This window comes from Moschus berezovskii, chromosome 2 (assembly GCF_049115385.1).
Source record: "Moschus berezovskii isolate FMDL1 chromosome 2, NW_MosBer_1.0, whole genome shotgun sequence".
NCBI lineage: Eukaryota > Metazoa > Chordata > Mammalia > Artiodactyla > Moschidae > Moschus > Moschus berezovskii.
The window spans coordinates 112,805,640-112,826,114 of NC_142461.1; the positions used below are offsets into that span (position 1 = coordinate 112,805,640).

At 43.8% G+C, this 20,475-nt stretch overlaps 1 protein-coding gene and 1 long non-coding RNA gene across 2 annotated transcripts in view; both read left to right on the plus strand.

Annotated features, from left to right (window-relative positions):
- Positions 1-8,760, plus strand: part of LOC148778586 (myosin-IIIb-like) — a 34,199-nt gene extending 25,439 nt beyond the window's left edge. The window contains exon 6 of the mRNA XM_088842550.1: positions 8,611-8,760. Coding sequence (XP_088698676.1) covers positions 8,611-8,760 — 150 coding nt within the window. The remainder of the gene's footprint in view (positions 1-8,610) is intronic.
- Positions 8,761-11,312: 2,552 nt separating this feature from the next.
- The window catches only part of LOC148778587 (uncharacterized), a 134,086-nt gene continuing 124,923 nt past the window's right edge, over positions 11,313-20,475 (plus strand). Inside the window, exon 1 of the long non-coding RNA XR_016038841.1 lies at positions 11,313-11,426. This is a non-coding gene — a long non-coding RNA (uncharacterized LOC148778587). The remainder of the gene's footprint in view (positions 11,427-20,475) is intronic.

Genomic DNA, 20,475 nt, shown 5'->3' on the forward strand with positions numbered 1-20,475 from the left:
GTAAGTGATATGTTGGACTTCCCTAGTGGCTCATTGGTAATGAATTCATCTGGCAGTGCAGGAGATACGGGTTTGATTCCTGGGTCAGAAAGATGTCCTGGAGAAGGAAATGATGACCCACTCCAGTATCCTTGCCTGGGAAATCCCACGAACAGGGAAGCCTGGTGGGCTACAGTCCATAAGAAAAAAACAACAAAAGTGGTATGTTTCCAGGGCTTTGGGGAATTTCAGTACAAAAATTGATGTTGTGTGCTGGCCTCAAACCCGGAACAGCCCCTCTCTGCCCTCCGCCAGCCATGGTGGGAAGTGGTATGGTATACGTGTGCTCTGTATCTTTTTAAGTTGAACCTTGTTTTATTTTTCTAAAGGCATAAGCTGAGTGTTACAATCCTGAGAAAAGGCTTGTAGAACATCATATTTTAATTGGAGACCTTTCTCAATTTTATGTGAATAGCATAATTTAAATTATTACTGGCAGTTTCTCAGTATACGGAATACAGATTCAGTTCTAGCCTTGAGTTTTATGAATGAACCAAAAAAAGCACCACCCCATCAATTTCAGTTCTTCTAGTCCACATCCCTTTTGAAAAAAAACCCTCAAATCTCAAATGTATTCTCCCTTGAAATTATATTTCATCCAAGGGTAGAGATTTCATGTGCTTATTCAGTATCTCAGCTTGTAACACTTTAAGATGTTTGTATGTAAAACTGATGAATAATATTTGCCACTGGAATATTTATAGCTGCAATTTGCAATCCTAGGGAAATTCTATTTTAGAAATCTTTACGATCAATAGCATTTATTAATTATGCTGTGTGAATTATGTAAGCAAAATTAAGACTCCTATTTGCCTTCCTACTTCTCAGCCCATCTTATTTGCCAGTCTGCTGACTGTATTTTTGGGCTCAAGGTCAGCCAAGGATTAATAGCTTTAGGTCTATTTGCTTTGCCTCTTTTTAAGCTGAATTTAGCTCTTGAGATAACAGCATTTTGCCTGTGTACTTGACTGAAATTTTAATCTTGACCTTTGGTTATAATTTTGGATCACACAATCAATTCTAGTAAGATGAGAAATCAGAACTTATAAAGCAAATCTAATTGCATTTTGATGGCATTTTAAAAATTAGTGGAAAAATAAAATAGTCTGAATAACAGCTATTGTCTTTTCAGTTTTGTAAATCATTTTTTAAAAGAGCAAAACATATTTTTCCTTATGGTGGATGGTGCTACTGTAATATTATCTGCTTGAACATATTGGTTAAAAATCACATTATTGAAAGAGGTTTCAGCCTAGCAGCTTTTTGATTTGTCATGTGATAAATGGTTTAAGTTAAATAGTTTGGAGAAATCTAGGTTTTCTGAATACAGGAGTTCATATGTTGACTACTTTTTATTCCCCTTATATCCAGTCTAATACAGATACTCTTCCCAGATAATGAAGACTTTGAGACGAGAAGAGACTGTTCTCTCAGGTTATTACAGCTCAAGTCTTTCTGCAAAGATAGAGGGTAGATCTCACCCCTGTTTTGGGAACTTTACCAGTAAGCCCTACTCTTGGTCTAGGTTGAAATGAAACTGTAATCATGGGGCATTCCAAGGGACTGTGGTGGCCTGAGAAAGTGAAAGAACTATGCCTAGTCTTGTGCTTACAATGGAAAGGGGTATGGTTGAGAAGAGAATTCTTTTTAAACTTGTGCGACCCTAGTTTTACAACCAAGACATCACCTTTAACCTGTCACCTTGCTGATGAAGAATCCCCACAGCCAATGTATACCCCTGAGGAAGTAACCACACCCTTTGAAGATCAAGGCAAATTTTCCAATACTTATTTACACTTTCAAGACAGAAAAACAGACAAAATTTGTTCTTTTTTGTTATAGAAATAATTTGTGTTCCCTGTAGACATTTAAGAAAATGTGGACAGTCTTATAGAAGTAAATCAATAAAATATATATTACCCATGCATCTATGACCCAGTGATATCCACTACTAACATTCTGGTACCATAGGAGAAGCTGGGTAATCAGCATTTCCCTAAGCAGTGCTTCAGACAACACCCAGGGGGAAGGGGTTGCTTGGTTTACACAGGAAGAAGAGATACCGGGAGATTAAATAATTTGCTAAAGCTATCCAGTGAGAAGGCGGCAAAACCAAAATGAAGATGCCTGGGCCTGGGTCAGAGGGCCGAGTCTTTTCACAGTCCCAGAGTTTTCACAGTTAGTTTTCTTCAGCTCATGGCTAAAGAAAGGGCCAGCCTCCTCAACAGAACTCAGTGGACCTTGCGCAAGGATGGATAAGGAAATGATATGTGTCAAAGCGGTTGTGTTATCATATTGTAGCTACAGTTTCACCCTATAAACTCCTTAAAGAGAGGAGAGGAGGGAGTGACTGGGGTGGGTTTGGAGTCTTGAACTTTGGAGCTCGTTAGCTTAAGTCTAGCGAGAACTGCCCCAACAAAACTGACTACAAAGACCAGTAGAAATAAACTATAGTGAAAACGTATTTCTTGTCCTCAGCTCCCTCCAGAAGGAAGTTTTGGGGTAGCCCGGGTGGTAATGACCAACATTTCAGAGGCTCTAGGCCGTCTCCGGGTAGAGTAGGTATTGGTATTCAGCACTGAGACTCTTAGTGCATTGATATTGCCAGAAATCAGAGCGTTAGTGTCTTTCCCCTTTCTAAAATAAACATCAGTGGAGTCTAAGTGTATCAGAAAAGTCGTAAGTTTGCATTTCAAGGTAGGAACGTGGACATGCTCCATTAACCAGCATCCAAACAACTGCTGTGTTGCTGAAGCTTATCTTCCTTAACGGAGGCATTATCACAGCAATCAGCATCTTTTCATAGTTCCTTAACACCTTCTACCAAATATTGGCAATACAATCCACTCAAAACTCTAGTCATCTGGTTCATACCCCAGAATAATCTACTATTTGCTAAGTAATCTGCATAGAGAAATTAGCCTCTCATTTTGAGATACCCCCAAACCACTTATTTTGAAATCATGAGGTCAGTATATTAGAGCTGGAAGGGATATTAGAGATTATTCATCCCCACCTTGCCATTTTATAGATCTAGAAAGTGAGATCACTATAACTAAAGAATACTCAGCTCAAAATTATCAGGGGACTTGAAATTTTCAGGGGACCCAGCTAGTGAATAATGGAGCTGAGACTTTCTGATTCTAATCCAAAAGATTTTCGGCATAGCTTCTCTGCTGAGTGCCACAAATTGATATGGATGGGGAAGGAAGAAAGATAAGACATAATCCTCACCCTGTGTTACTTCTGTTTACTTCAGGGGTCACTTTGATGAGATCGTAAGACTGGCCCCTTTAAAACCTAGAAGAAGTGATGAGGCTAATGATAGATTAACAGCGAGTGGATAAAACTGCTCATTAAAACTCAGAAGCAGTATAAACACTCACTGATATCATGGCCAAGAGTGGAAGGTTGTTAAAGGTGACTATGCAGAAGTTTGGGAATTTATACATCCTGAAACTCACTGAGACTCAGTGAATCAGCATTTTAACCTTGGAGCCGATAGGTCATTGGGGAATATTGCTGCAGAACTCTCCTTTATTTAGTTAATTCTATGCTCCTAGCTTCTGCCAGGTACACTTACGTACACATCATGTGAAACATTCCAGAAGACATATCTTCTTCATATGAACATGCCTGTGAGACTCTAAAATCAACTATGGAGAATTCTTACTTTGTAGAATTTACATTCATTAGCAGTTTTTCTATTCACAATACTAGATTAAGAGAAATATCCCAGTTTGTTAAAGTTCATGATATACAACCTTGTATCTGCTTCTGGACTTATAACTGTGTATTCAAACTACAAATTTTGACTATTTGTGTTGGTAACCAACAACAGTAAGATTAAAGTCTATAGAGTTGTGAAATGTAAGATATATTTACTGTAACATAAAATTCCATGGGAAATAGATGGGGAAACAGTGGAAACAGTATCAGACTTTATTTTTTTGGGCTCCAAAATCACTGCAGATGCTGATTGCTGCCATGAAATTAAAAGACGCTTACTCCTTGGAAGGAAAGTTATGACCAACCTAGATAGTATATTAAAAGGCAGAGACATTATTTTGCCAATAAAGGTTCAATTAGTCAAGGCTTTGGTTTTTCCAGTGGTCATGTACGGATGTGAGAGTTGGACTGTGAAGAAAGCTGATCACTGAAGAATTGATGCTTTTGAACTGTGGTGCTGGAGAAGATTCTTGAGAGTCCCTTGGACTGCGAGGAGATCCAACCAGTCCATTCTAAAGGAGATCAGTCCTGGGTGTTCATTGGAAGGACTGATGCTAAAGCTGAAACTCCAGTACTTTGGCCACCTCATGCGAAGAGTTGACTCACTGGAAAAGACTCTGATGCTGGGAAGGATTGGGGGCGGGAGGAGACAGGGACGACAGAGAATGAGATGGTTGGATGGCATCACCAACTCGATGGACATGAGTTTGAGTGAACTCTGGGAGTTGGTGATGGACAGGGAGGCCTGGCGTGCTGTGATTCATGGGGTCGCAAAGAGTCAGACACGACTGAGTGACTGAACTGAACTGAACTGAAAATTCCACGTAGTCACTAAAAGCACATCAGTGTTTCATTGTTACCCTTTAGTATATTCTGTTTCTGATCCTGATGGGATTTTGTTTTTCTTATTGAATCTACACATAGGAAAAAAAGTTTCCAAGAGCACACATGACTTTTCTGTACCTAGTTAGGCATAGAGCTTAGACTCAATTTGAACTTGCTATACTGCCTACCCGGAGAAGGCAATGGCAAGCCACTCCAGTACTCTTGCCTAGAAAATCCCATGGACGGAGGATCCTGGTAGGCTGTGGTCCATGGGGTCGCTGTGAGTCAGACATGACTGAGCGACTTCACTTTTCACTTTCACACATGGGAGAAGGAAATGGCAACCCACTCCAGTGTTCTTGCCTGGAGAATCCCAGGGACGGGGGAGCCTGGTGGGCTGCCGTCTATGGGGTCACACAGAGTCGGACACGACTGAAGTGACTTAACATAGCATAGCATAGCATACTGCCTACCAGACTGATGTCTCCTTGCTGACTTCGCTGTTTTGTGAATGGTACCATCATTCTCCTGGTCAGCCAGGTCATGTGATAGTCTTCCTTGGCGCGCCCCTTTCCCTAGCCTCCCAAGTCCTGCAAGTCTTCCCTTGAACTGTCTCTCTCACCTGTTCTGTATTCCTCATTCCGCTGCCACCAACATCGTTTATACCCCTGTGACTGAAGCAAAGGCTTGACATAAGGGAGAGCATACACTTGCCTCAAGTATGTCTCCTGCCGGGGGCAGCAGAGCTGAGGTGGAAGGATGGAAAAGGATGAGGTGTTTGGGGCCATGGGCCTGTGGCGATGCCATTTCAAACTCCTCTCTCTTCACCCCTTTAATATGACTTACAGAACCTGGGAAACCTGGTCCCAGGGCAGTGCACTTAATTGCCACTGCCATTCACCTTTTCTTTGTGGAGCATCGTAACAAGCGATTCAGAGAGCTCTTTGAGAGGTCACGTTCTCCTGGGGGAAAGAGCAATTGACCATCTAAGCATTCTTAACTCAGTTTTGTTTTACCTAGAGACAAGGAGAATGCTGAGCTAAGGAGAATGAAATTGCTTTTTCTCCTAAAGAAACAGTTGCAGACTTTGGTGTTGGATTGATAGGAATACAGTTCCAGGATGTGTTGACCTTCCATCAGCAATGTAACCTCTTCTTGGAATTCTCTCACACATAACTCAGTAAAGAGAAAGGGAAAGAGAGACTCTCTGAAGACATGGAGTTTAGCTGAAACAAATCTCAAAAATGTGGTTAGTTTGGTCAAAATATGAGTACAGATGCTGATAATTCAGATTCCTTGATAACCTTTATTATTTGGAGTACTTATCATATTATGATGTTTAGATGTCTCTCCTCTGCCTGGGTTCAAATTCTGTCCCTGACCATGACTAGCTATGGGCTCTGGGGAAGCTATATAACTGTGCTATACCTCAGTTTCCATGCCTACTATAGGTAGTAATAGTACCTGTCTCACAGAGTGATTGCGTACCTACCTAGGACCATGCTGGTTCATCAGTACTTAATAATTATTTCTGAATTATTTTACTATAGAAATTTTCTATAGACTTCTTTAGAAAGCTAAGCTTAAATACTTCCTTTGTCACATTGCTAGCTGAGTTTGGGGAAGAGAATTTGGCCAAAGGATACTCTTCTATTAATCAAACTGAGCTGCAGATAGCATGTGTCTGTCTGTGAGAAGTGAGAACCAGATACATGTTTTGAATATTTTATAACAGCGCTTGAGAAACGATAGGATATCTCCGTTCCCACCTTTAGACAGGTTCTTGGAGTTGCCTTCTGTACCCCATTCAAGATGGCTAGAAGTCAATTAGAATATCTTCCTAAAAGTTGTAGACTAGGGGTACTAGATACTTTTCATTATCTCGGTTGGCCTGAAAGGGTCTCCCTCTAATATCCCAAGCTTTTGAAGCCTGCATCCTTTATTAGACATGCGAGTATGTACTGGCTTAGGACATTTATAAGTGTCATAGATTGTTATTTAATTTCTTACAGGTTCACTTTAAATTTCACTTGGCCATAGCTCTTGTTGGAGAAGGCTACAGTCTTATTTCTCTTTTCTTCACAGGAATGTATAAGGATGGTGAACTACTTGCTGATTGATAGGTCTAAAATTATGTTTGTCTCACACATTTGGAAATGTCATTTCTGAAAGGGAAGGTGTTAAATAGCCTTCTCTGGAGATCTTTTAAAATAATGTTTCTCACCTGATTGAGGTGATGAAAGTGAGGTCTTGGGGGACAATGGAATGGCCTCTGCTTCCAAAATTGGAATTGTTTGAACTTGAGTTTGAATGCACATTTGAAAATAATGTTAAAAGTATCCTTCTGTGGCAGGCGAGTCTGTTCAGAGCATGGGGCTGGGATCCATCCCAGGCCAAGGACGCAGGTACATAGGAAAGGGTTCTTTAGTTCAGAAATCAGAAGGAAAGGGTAGAGGACAATTATAAAAGTAGGAGACCAGGTCCCGGGCAAGATGGGCCCGTTCACCTGGCATCATGAGACCAGTGAGCTGGGTCTGGCAGAGAAAAGGTGTGTTAGGTTTCTGTCACTGACATAATATTATCACACATTTAGTGGCTTTAAACAAGACATGTTTATTCTCTAGGTCAGAAGTCTGAGTCTTACCTAACTAAAATGAAATTCTCCATTTGGCAGTCTCACAGTAATCTCAGACTTAGAATGTCCCCAGTGGAGCACATGTTGTTCAACCCAAACCTGCTTCTGCTACTGTCTTCCCTGTCTCATTAAATACCAGTTCCAGTCTGGAATTGCCCAGGTTAAAAATTCTGGACTCCTCTTTCTTATAAGCCCCATTCGGCAAATCCAATCGACTCTACCTTCAAAATTATATTATCAAAATCTGATTATTTCTCACTGCCTCTAGTTTGGATTCCTGCAGTAGCATCTTTAACTGGTTTTGCTTCTCCTACTCATGTGTCTTATTAATGTATCCTCAGCACAGTAGCCAGAATGCTCCTGCTAATGTGTAAGCCAGATCTGTTACTCTTCTCCTCCCCACCAGTTGGTCCATCTTACTCAAAGACCTTCTGATGGCCTAAGAGGGCAGGGAGGCCCATCCCTTTGGCCAGTGATGCTGTATGTCTACCTCATAGGCTGTTCGGACCAACACAGCTTCAAACTGTAAAAGTCTCCCACCTTCTCATAATCATGGGTTATCCTAGGTCAAGGAGGCAGACTTCATGTCAAATAGGAGCTTTCATTCCCTGCACATGCTCCGGCCCACCCCTGCCTACTCCCAGTCCCATTGTGATACCCACCAGAGTCTAAGTGTAGAGCTTTCCCTGCTAACTCAAAAAGCTGATAGAAAAATACTTTCCCACAAGGTTCCGGACTCTTCAAACCAATGACAAGCCCAAGGGCGTTTTCTGGTTCCCCTTCTCCAGTACCCAGTTGGGCTAATCCCTGCAGCAGCAGCTGGGTGGAAACATAAACCAGTTGGGGTTTGAGGAGGGCAGCAGATTTTCTTGGAAAAAGAGAATGCGAGGGAGTGGTTCCTGTTTTAAGTTGACCACATCAGTCTTCCGAAAGCTTTCTGCTCCGATGCCACACTCCTAGGGACTTTGCACAGGGGACGCAAGAGACAGGCATCTCCGAGAACAGCTGTTCCTCACTGTTGAATCAGCAGCTGATAATGAGATGAAGGATGTAGACAAAGCGTAACGCTTAAAGGGTGTCAGGGTGGGTGTGCCGAGGTATTCACCCCTGGGCCTCCCCTTGTACTGTCCTTGGTATCGACAGGGTTCAGTGCATGTTTATTGAACTGAATTCATACATTCTAAAAATGAATGAACATACCCGATGATAAGTCAATCACACAAATAAGGCCTAGAAAATGCACCTTTTGTTACTGAAATTACTGAAATTCAGTATCAGTATAGCCAGGAAACCGAGAAGGGGGCTAAGACTGGCCAAGGGCCTTTCGGGGCATCTGAGGTGTCAGTGGGGTTGATGTGTTGTGTTCTGCTTTTGTCTGGTAGGTCATTGCTTGTGAGCAGCAGTATGACTCTTCCTATGACGCTCGCTGTGACGTCTGGTCCTTGGGGATCACAGCTATTGAACTGGGGGACGGAGATCCTCCCCTCTTTGACATGCATCCTGTGAAAACGCTCTTTAAGATTCCAAGGTAGGACACAAGATGGCGCTCTTGGCTCATTAGTTCTTTGTGAACGAGACTCGTTAGGATAATAAATAGTTGGTAAACAGTTTCTCTCCAAACCTGTGAAAGCCTGATTGTAAAATGTATTTCTCTTTTAAGGGGGCGGTGGGGGTCGGCACGGGGGAAGGGGGAATAAAGTGTTTCCTGAAAGACAACATATTCCAAAAATAATAGGAGTATGTTGTAACAATCGCATATTTTCAGTACTCCAATTTTTCTGAGATGTTGATTTTTTAGGCTTTGCATGGCAAGACTAAAAATGCAGCTTTGGCTTAAGTACTCTGTCTAAATACTAGTGTTTTCTTTTTAAATTATATAATCGTATCTGGTCTTTTTTTTTTTTTTTTCCAGTTTGAATCTTTCTCCAGTATGCTGAAAAATTTAGGGATGAAAAATAATTGTGTACCAGCACTAAAAAATTTTAGAAAAATGTTACATCAGTCATGATTTTCTCTCTAACCCTTAGTTTCTGTCTCAGTGGGAAACGGTTCTGAAAGAGGTCTGTTTGAAGGGTATTTAAATGCCAATATATTTTTTATTGTCTTATGTTCATTAAGGTTTTGTACAAGAGGCTTGTTGGTTATCTTTCATCAGAATAGGGCTGATGTTTGGCGAGGCACTAGTTACAGAAAATGAAGCTATCTGGGAGCTCCATGCAGGCGTGTTGCAGCTTGAAAGCTTTGTGCCTTTCACATTTCTCTTGCAAAGGAAGGCTCTGGCCGGCTGGGAGCCATTTAACTGCTTTAACAATACAAGTGTTAACCTTTCCTTATCTGCACAATCACACAGCTATCACAGCCTTTAAAAATTTCTCCTGATTGCAATTTGCATTTCTGATTAGGCCTATTTATATGCAGATGAGGCTCTGTGGCATTCATCATCGTAATGTTATCGTTTTATACCTAGTCCAGATGTGAGCAACCACCCACCATTATTCCCAAAATGATTCTCAACCAAGTCAGAGTTGGTCTTTTTGACTTTTCCAAAGTATAAAAACAGGTCCAGATGATTAGGACAAAGCTCCTGGCTTTTTAAATGAGTAGTCTGATGAATGTTCAAAATAATGTGAGAATGCAGGACCCCAAAACAGTATTGTGTAAAGTAATATGTCAGAAAATGATAGTATCTGGAATAACTTATATGTGTGTTTTGATTTTTTACAAATGGCTTACTCTTTATTTACTGTAGCCACATAATTTCTCAATTACCAGAATTAAGGTGTGGTTTCTGTTTAGCTTGGAGAAGGAAATGGCAACCCACTCCAGTATTCTTGCCTGGAGAATCCTATGGACAGAGGAGCATGGTGGGCTACAGTCCATGGGGTCGCAGAGTCAGACACAACTGAGCGACTAACACTTTCACTTTTCTGATTTGCAAGACATGTGTACTTTTAATAGGCTATCATCTACTTGGGTATGTTTTGTTTTTCTGATGTGCATTTGTATACAGACCAAATGTTCAAAAATTTCATAGGGTGATAAATACGAGGCAGCTTTGAAAGTGTGTGTGCGTGTGCATGGGTACACATATACACACGTGAATGTGTGTGTGTTTAACAGACCCTTTATCTCCAGTGACTCTTAGTTTGCTTCTGTGCCCAGCCAAACCTCCGCTCTCTAATAACTTTTATACTCTCACTCCCCTCCCTTCTTCAGATCTGAAACACAAATAACCAAGTCTCCGACTGCTTGCCTCAGGACAGGGCAAACTTCAGGAACAGGTGAACCGCTGAAAAAGGATCTTAGGAGTGACGTGGATCCTTATCCCAAAGTAGGCTGAAGCTTTCTCTCCTCCTGGTGTAACCACTGGCCCTTTCACCGACTCTTGGTTCCTGTGCAAGTGATGAGTCAGATCGAACTAGGGAATGTCAACACTAGTTGGTTAGCAGGCCCTCAGTGTGATTACGTGTGCTCGACACTTGCCTTTATCACAACCTTAATGGCCAGCTTGACATTTTTGGACAGGAAGGATGGAGGTTTTATTATTTTTTTTTAATGTAGCATGTTTATAATTACTGCATAGCTTTTTATACTCACAAAGTTTTTTACTTAAAAAGTATCTTGTTAATTAGAATCACACAATTTTCTTAGGAAGGGTTGTAGATTGCCAAGTGTGTTTGTGTGTGTGTGTTTGCACATGTGTTTATCCTCTTAATCTTGGGTGGTAAAAACAGTATCCTTTCCTCAGAAAGCTTCTTTGATGGAGAAGTTTAATATTTACACATTTTAGATAGGCACTCAGCTTATCTACCTGAGTGTTCCATGGGGTTCGCTCTCATTCTATCTCAGCATTTCCTTTCCTAAAGCTAATGGCAAGTAATGACAAAAATCCTTTGAACCTATTTGGTTTCAGAATGTTTTTCGTCCTCTTTGGTTATGAGTGTGGTCGGTGTTCTGGAGCTCTCTCCATTGCAGAGTGCTCTTGGGGGCCAGAGCACTGTGTGTGACCTTTCTTACCTGCCTCTTGCCTACACCTTTCTCTGATTGGAAATAAATTGAGTAAATTACCAAGTAAGGGAAGAAAAGAAAACCTGCCTCGAGTCGGGGAAGGAGTGACTTTTGTGAGTGATAAAGGACTTGGGTCTTAACACAGTGCTGGTTACATGTGAGGAGGGAGCCTCGGATGTCAACAGAATAGGTAATTACGGGGTTCCCTGGGCTTTGTCAGAAAACAGGCAAGATCTGCCTAGCTGTGCTTGATTTGCCTGAACGGGGGTCTCCTGCTTTCTGCTCTCTGCCTCCACTCACCTCTCCCTTTCTTTTGACCTTCACCTTTGAAGATGACACGTGGGGTATTCGTGACCTGTCTCTGATCATGACATGACTCGCAATCTTTCCTTCATTGCAAACGCACAGAAATTATCTGCTGATTGGCAGAGCAGCCACTGTTTGCTGAACTTGTCAGCATGTGTCATCTTGTCTAATGCCTTTGCTCCAAAAAAGTCACCCCTCTCTGACAGCCACTGCTCTGTCTGCTGCTATTTTTCTCCAGGAGTTAGAGGAGAGGAAAAGAAGGAAAACTGTTTCTCTAAGCATCAGTGGGTTCGACAACCTCTCTCTCACGATTCTCTCCTGAGGACTCCTGTAGAATTCCAGAGGCTTAGAAGGATCTTACAGATGACCTGGATAGATTTTTCACTTAAAAGGAGCTCTACTTCATAGATATATTTGCAAGAACCCATGGAGTTAGGAGAAATATACAATTACATACCTTTCTTGGCAACCAGGAATCTTTCCTTAGCTTGGAGTCTTTGGCTAATGACCTCTTTGACCTCCACAGATGGGGTCAGGGAGGCAGTGGGGACCAGCATGGGTGCATTTACTGGATGAGGACTAAGAGCCATGTCACTGGCCACTTTATGGGGGCCAGATAGCAGCTGAATCTCGGAGAAGGCAATGGCACCCCACTCCAGTGCTATTGCCTGGAAAATCCCATGGATGGAGGAGCCCTGCAGGCTGCAGTCCATGGGGTCTCTAGGAGTCGGACATGACTGAGAGACTTCACTTTCACTTTTCACTTTCATGCATTGGAGAAGGAAATGGCAACCCACTCCAGTGTTCTTGCCTGGAGAATCCCAGGGAAGGGGGAGCCTGGTGGGCTGCCGTCTATGGGGTTGTACAGAGTCAGACACGACTGAAGCGACTTAGCAGCAGCAGCAGCGGCTGAATCTGTGCAGAGTCTTACTGCACGTTGAGAGCTTCCATTGCATTCCTGTGGGGAAATGCAGAGTGCTTTTAAAATTTGCAGCAGAAATGTGCTTGTCTGAGAGTGGATGGGACAAAAGGGCTTGAACATTGCAGTCCCTGAAGCCAGTGACTTTTCCTTCCTAAAGAGGAGTTTTCCTCTAGTACACAATTTGGGAAAAGAACTCATGATAATTCCAATTTACGTTCAGGCTTGTTTTCCTCACCAAATTTAGATTGTTCCAAACTGTCCCCAGCTATATTAGTTTCTGAGGGCTGCCACAACAAATTACTGCAAACCTGGTGTCTTAAGAGAAATGTATTCTTTCCCGGTTCTAGAAGCCAGATGTCCAAAATCAGGATGTCAGCAGAGCCCTGCTCCCTCTGCAGGCCCTAGAGGAGAATCCTTTCTGCCACTTCCAGATTCTGTGGCTTCTGGGATTCCTTAGTTTGTGGCAGTGTCACTCCAATTTCTGCCTCCATTTTCACATGGCTTTCTTCACTGACTGTCTATGTGATTTTCTTTTCTGTCTGACTGGTAAGGACACCCATCATTGAATTTAGGCCTCTTCCTAATTTAGGGTGATTTCATCTCAAGATCCTTGTCTGAATTATATTCACATGCGTGCATCACTCAGTCGTGTCCAACTTTTTGTGACCCCATAGACAGCAGCCCACCGGGCTTCTCTGTCCATGGGATTATCCTGGCAAGAATGCTGGCGTGGGTAGCCATTTCCTCCTCCAGGAGATCTTCCTGATTCAGGGATCAAACCCACAGCTCCTGTGGCTTCTGCATTGGCAGGCAGATTTTTTTTTTTTTTTTTTACTGAGCCACCTGGAAAGCCCTGCTGCTGCTGCTGCTGCTAGGTCACTTCAGTCGTGTCCGACTCTGTGTGACCCCATAGACGGAAGCCCACCAGGCTCCCCCGTCCCTGGGATTCTCCAGGCAAGAACACTGGAGTGGGTTGCCATTTCCTTCTCCAATGTGTGCAAGTGAAAAGTGAAAGTGAATTTGCTCAGTCATGTCCGACCCTTAGCGACCCCACGGACTGCAGCCTACCAGGCTCCTCCATCCATGGGATTTTCCAGGCAAGAGTACTGGAGTGGCTTGCCATTGCCTTCTCCGCTGGAAAGCCCTAGCTTAGATTTATTGAGTGCCATCTATGTGGCAGGCACTGCTGCTGCTGCTGCTAAGTCGCTTCAGTTGTGTCCGACTCTGTACGACCCCATAGATGGCAGCCCACTAGGCTCCTCTGTCCCTGGGATTCTCCAGGCAAGAGTACTGGAATGGGTTGCCATTGCCTTCTCCGGTGGCAGGCCACAGTACTATGCAATTCACAAAAACAAATGTGTTCAGTTCCCACAGTGACTCTTGAGGTAGATGCTATCACCCCTTTATTCTAGAGGAGAAAACTGGAATTCCAGGGAGAAAGCCCTGCTCCCGCACCAGTGGAGGGAAAATGATTTGAATCTGTAAAGTTTGACTCCAAAGACCTCCCATTTTGCAACTGCTTTGAAAAGTTAAAGCCCTTTCTTAAGTTGTATTTATTTATTAATGGATTGTGATTTCAGCACTGAGGGGGCTGGAGTATAAAGAAATGAATAGGAGGGAACTGTTCTCGGAGCTTTCTGAGAGGCTGTTCCTGGGTTATATATATTTGACTTGAATAAAATTTTCCACTGGGGAAAAAAAATTGAAAATGATATCCCAGTCTTTAAGAAGCTTACAGTCTACTTTCCTTCTCCATGCTCCCATTTCAAACTGACAGAGGAAACCTGAGAGTTAGAATTTTATTAGCATCAGTGTGTCAGTCAAGGAACTGAAGACAGAAATCAAGTGTCATCACCGGTGAGCACAGCCCTCCTTGGTTCAGTGATTAACGACTCCCAAATCAGAAATCCCTCCTTTCTGCAAACTCCCCTTCAGGCAACTGCCTTTTAGTTCCTGATTTAGAACACTTAAGGCCACAACTAAAGACCTGAAGAACATGTATTACATAAACAGAGCAGCATTTCGGGTCGTCATCGTTTGGTGCCGTCGTTCCCATCCCAGTCCATGCTCCCTGTAAAGCCTGTGCCTGCCATGACCATCAGGACTATTTCTGGTAGCATCTCCTCCCCTTCATTTTCCTCTTGTTTTTTCAGTACGAAAGCCTCACTTTGGTTGTGGAGGAAACAGAAATCTGTTCCTGGCGTCCTGCTTTGGAATGCATTTTCTCATGGAAACTTCTAAGTGGTTATTTGGGAGGAGGTGACAAAACAACTGAAGTTCTCATTCTTGGAGTATTATTAGACTCGTGGCCAGCTCGAGTTTTATAACTGAGTCCAAGGACAGCCTGTGTCTTAAACTTCATGCTTGTGGGAAAAAATGCTTTCCAGGCTCTAAACTAGCCATTCACAAGAGTGCTTTGGAACACAGTCTGCTGGAAATTAGGGATGGACCATGCTCTCCAACCCAGGACATCTCTAACTTGGTTCTTGCTAAGTCAGGCTTGGGCTGAGTGCTTGAAGTGCAAGATGAATAAGACAGGATTTTGGGGGGGGGGTGCTGAGGAGAACGTGGTTTTATATTCCATTCACTGCTCCATTCACTGGCAGAGGTGCAATGGGCAGAAGTCAAACAGAAAAAAAAAAAAAAAAAGTCAAAGAGAAGGGACTGAGAAAGCAGGAGTCTATGTGACAGATTTCCTCAGGGTCTCAACGCCTGCAGTTGACTCCTGTTCTGAAATACACTCCTTGGGCTGAATTTTCATCTAATTTAATCGAATTTCCATCATTTTTAAAAGGTAAAGATTCCTTTTATTCTGACTTTCCTAATTCACAGACCAAATTGTTCCCACATGGATGGCAACCCAGCTCCTCAGCTGTGAGATGCTGTAGAGGCAGCAGGGAGTCCTGAGTCACCAGTAATTGTCTCAGTATTATAGAATTGTCACAGGACATTTTCCCTTAGGGCTGTGAAATATAAGGAAAAGAAATTAAAACTAAACTATTGTTGGAATGTAATGAGTTAGGGGGGTGGGTTTCTAATGGCACAGTAAGGCTGGGTTTACCCCGGGGAACTCTGGTTTCTCTTCATCAACCAGGTCACTTAGCTATTGGCCCTCTGAGCAACGAACCCTCACAATCCAGGCTTCACTCTTAAAGCAAGAAGAGCTAGGAGAATTAGCAGCAGCAGCATTTATTGAGTGCCTAAGAGCAAAAATAAGTTAAAAATACTCCAATAGAAAAACCATAGTCTTCTATGCCTCTTTCTCTTTCTCGGGAGGTTTCTAGTCCCGTTTCAGTGGATCGTGGCCCCTACCTCTCAGGATGTCTTGGGGGCGCCCTCCTTCCCCCTAGTGTATCCTCTCCATTACCTTGAGAACAGAGTAGCTGGAGGCAGCTGGCAGAAATGCTCCAGAAGGCTTCCACCCTGTGGAACATGTTTCCAAACTCTTAATTTGAGTTGAGCAGTTGGGGCTGTTAGTTCCTGTGGAGGTACAGCTTGCTGCCCCTCCTGACTCCTGGCAGGCAGGGAAATTTCATCTTTGCAGGGTTTCATCTGGAGATCAGGTGGCAAAGCAGGAGTGTGCCTCCAGGGAGTGCTGGTCCCCATCCCTGTGGAGAGGAAGCCCACCTGGAGAGGAGGGTAAGGCTGGAGAATGAGAGGTGTTGACTCCAAACTCTATCCAAGCTCTCTCCCTCCTGACTCTGGTCTCATTATGTCGGCGCCAGTCACTTTGGCTAATTCCCACTTAGCTCCTAAATGGTGGAGAGATGGGCAAAGAGAGTAGGCAAGGCACCAGAACTTGAAGTAGAACTGAAGGGTTTGTGGCACCCCAAACCCTTGATTCCAGCGGTGGGGCGGCGGGGGTGGGGGACAGGAGTAAAGGTGAAGAATGGTTAGATAGACTGTCTTTACGGGTTGGCATAGTAGTAGGGCAGGGACAGCACGAGGATGGACAGTGATAAGGTGGTAAAATGAAGGCTCATTACAGCTGCAGCTATCCTTTCCTGAAAAATCCTGAAATCAGGTGAAGCCAGGGTCATAGGAAAGAAAATATAGGGTAGTGATCCAGCACTGATGTTTGTGTCAGTTATCTGCTGGTAGGTAACAAACCACCCCTAAACTTAATTGTACAATCACTTATTATTTCTCATAAGTCTGGGTTCTTGAGTGGTTGCTGGCTGGGCTTCCACATGCTTCCTTCCTGGGGTCAGCTGGGGATTTGGTTGGGGGCTGGCTGGTCTAGGATGGCCTTGTCTAGGATGACTTGGCTCTGCTGCTTGTGTTTTCTCATCATCTAGCAGGCTGGCCAGGACTCTTCTCACATTGGTGTTAGGGTTCCCAACATAGATACAGGGACAGGTAGAAAATTGGGCTGTTTTTACAATTCATTTACCCCAGTGTTCTGTAGTCCGTCTGCATGAGTTCAAATACCAGTTCTACTACTTTCAAACTGTATGGACTTGACCAAGTCACTTGTCTCTGCACCTCAGTTTCTTCCTTTGTAAAATGGAGGTATGACTGAGATTATATTAGCCTCATAGAGTTGTTGTGAGCAGTTAATGAATGTAAATTGCTCAGGACAGAATATAGAAAGCATTCGATTTTTGCTGTATGCTATCAAAGAACAAAACCTCTAAAGAGTATTTATATTGTGAGAAATTTGCTTTCCCTAGTAGCTCAGGAGTTCTATGAGATCAATCATTTGAAAGTTTAGCTAATTGATTTATTGATGATTATATGGGAAATTGAGAATGAAGACTGATTTCTCAATAAATCCTTACTAGCAATACTTCTACTGCCTCTGCCTGAGGGACTTTGCCGTGAATATCCATTATCACAATTCCTGTGTTGACAGCCACGCTTCTCAGAGATGTGGACCCCCCACCCCCACTCCATCCCCATGTATGCCCATGATGTGATGTCATGACTGCCCCTTGGGAGCAGAGCTGGCCTTGGTCCCCTCTCTCATTACATCTACAATGAGTGGTGATACTGTCATCCTCTGAGAACTGAGGCTGCAGGGCTTTCCTTGCCTCTCAGTTTCATCTTTCTGGCAGCTTTGTGCTTGGCGGATGATTGTGTCATGGGGGCTTGGCTGCCTCCCTCTGCAGATCCCTTTAACCCTCTTGGTAGGTACAACCTCCCCCCATGTTCTAGTAATTTCATGTCCCTAGGTAAAGGAACAATAGTGAGAGCTCTGTCAAGACTGGGAATGATTTTTTTCCCCAGTCCAGACTGGAAAGGCTAAAAGCATTGGCAATGGGAGACTGAAACCCAAGCCATGTAAAGGGATTGTAAGGAGAGCACTTCATTGCTCCGGATGAGTTCAGGTTTCTCAGCTGCGAGGACTGATACCCCGGGGACTGAGCAGATGAGACTGCCCACCTACTCACAGTGAAGTTGGAAGAATTCTGGAGGACCAGAGCAGTGTTAGAAGAGTCGAAAGGGAGAACGTGCTTCAGTTCTTCAAAAAGTAAAGGAAGCAGGACCTGCAGACTACTATCTGGTGAGCTTGATTTCATGCTGTCCTAATTACTAGGGTTCTTCTTTTTTCTTTGAATAGCTTATGAATTCTTAGAAGAGAAATCTGTGATCATTATGAATTGGCTGGTTTCACTAAAAATAAGCCATGTCCAGCTAATGTTGTGGTTTGGTATTCAGTTCAGTTCAGTCGCTCAGTCGTGTCCGACTCTTTGCAACCCCATGAATCACAGCATGCCAGGCCTCCCTGTCCATCACCAACTCCCGGAGTTCACTCAAACTCATGTCCATCGAGTCGGTGATGCCATCCAGCCATCTCATTCTCTGTCGTCCCCGTCTCCTCCCACCCCCAATCACTCCCAGCATCAGAGTCTTTTCCAGTGAATTACTGCAAGACAAATGCAAATAGGGACTGTTTCAGACAGAATATATTTGGAATATTGCCCTTAGGTTAAAATCTGTTGTGATGTTTTTGTGGCCAAGAAGGAGAAACACAGGCTGGAGGATGGTAGTGGTGATGGATCACAACCCAGGAAGGATGTATATATTGAGGAGCACTGGGCGATGCTGTCAGTGTCACCATGGTGGGAAGTCCTGGAGGCCTTGGGTAGGGCTCTCTGCTGACCATCCTGTCTGCTGAATGTTTTCAAGTGTGTAACGAGTTGGAGGATATTAGCCTATTGATCACATTCATGGAAGGGTAGCTGGTTTGCTGAATGCCAGACTTGGAATCCCCCAAAGACCTCTGTCACCAAGAACAATGGGATTCTCTAACAAATAAGTAAACCTGGAAACTCTGGTGAGCTGTATAGACTGAGAGAGCCATGGCTTGAGAATGCATGGGTCAAAAATGACTTTTGTTGGGGCATAAGTTCAGTAGGCCAAACAGTAAGACAGTCTTTCGTGATTAACATGAGGCTTGAAAGTCAGAACAAACATCATCCCCACACTGGCTCCATCCCAATTAGAACTCCTTAGGAGGGATGGATTCATCATGGCCACCACACTCAAATCGCCAGAAGAGAGTCCTACCCTGGCAGAACTCTAGCAGAGCTGAAGCTGGCGTTTCAAACTGGGATTCAGACACTTGGTTCCGCTCCTGCTCTGTCTCCAGTCCATCCTTCCACCTCTGGGGGTGGGGCACACAAATGGCACCAAACTTCAGCAGAATGTTTTGCACTCAGATAACAAGGCCTGTGTAAACTGTTTCCTTCAGCACCCTCCCTACGCTCCATGGGTACCAAAAGAGAGGAATGCGAGTCGTCAACAACCGCAGGGCTGGAGCCATTCCCTAAGCAGCAAGTCTCACCCAGCACAGAGATCCTTAGTCCTAAACACAGCTTAGAATCCCCTGGAAGTTTTGAAAAATACCAGTGCCTGGGCACGACCACCAGTGACTCCAATGTAATCAGTCTGGAGTCAAGCTCAGCATTTATATTACTATATACTTAATTTTACAAATCTATACCTTTGTAATAACATGCATACTGTTTGCATTTTAAGTTCCCGCAGATGACTCTAAAGTGCACCCACAGTTGAGAAAAATCTGTCCTTGAGACAGCTATCAGACAGTTGTCTCTTTATATTTCTAAACGACAGTGTCTCTCCTGGAAATTCTGCTTCCTACCTTCACCATCACCACCTCATGGTTGAGAATCGAGAACTTAGAGATGATACAGATGGGAGTGTGCTGTACATTATGAAGAATGTAAAATCAGGAAAAATAAAAAGGATTTCAGCAGAATAGTCAGGGATGACTGTCTGGGGTTGAATTGTGGTATGTCTTCTGTTAAAAAGGTATGTTGAAGACCTAACCCCACTATACCGCAGAACGGACACTATTTGGACATTGGGTCATTGCAGGGGTAGTTAGCTGTATTAAGATGAGGCTGTAATGGAGCAGAGTGGGTCCTTAACTGGTGTCCTTAGAAGAGGAAGGAGTTTTGGGCCTAGACACACACAGACATGTGAAGACAGAGTCCCACAGGAAGACTGCCGCACGGCCATAGGTCACGGGGCACCTAGGCCCTAGAAGCTGGCGAGGCCAGGGAGAACCTTTCCACAGAAAGGAAAGGAGCCTTTCCAGGGAGCCTGCCCCTGTGATGCTTTGATTTTGGACTCCTGGCCTCCAGAACTGTGAGGGAATGGGTTTCTGTTGTTTTCATCCACGTGGTCTGGGATACTCTGTTACGGCAGCCCTAGGAAATCATCCAGTGGTTTTATCTCCTTTGGAGCCTGTTGTTCCTGGAAGGCTGTCTAAGGCCTGGTTAGGGATGAGGGGATTGGGGTAGGAGGGAAATGGTAGCATAGAAAAGCCCTGGGTTTGGGGGGTCCCAGGGATTAGATTGGCCAGCCTTCCACTCCATCAACCCCCAGGTGGGATTTCTGTACAAATCAAGCCTAGCAGAACTGAGATAGGAAGTGGGTGCATGAGAGTTCCTCCTCTCCCTTGTTCTGGACCGGTGAGCCAAGACTTCCTTCCCCATCCAGCCCTACCTGGGCAGGGAAGAGCCGCTCCCTTCCACAACAT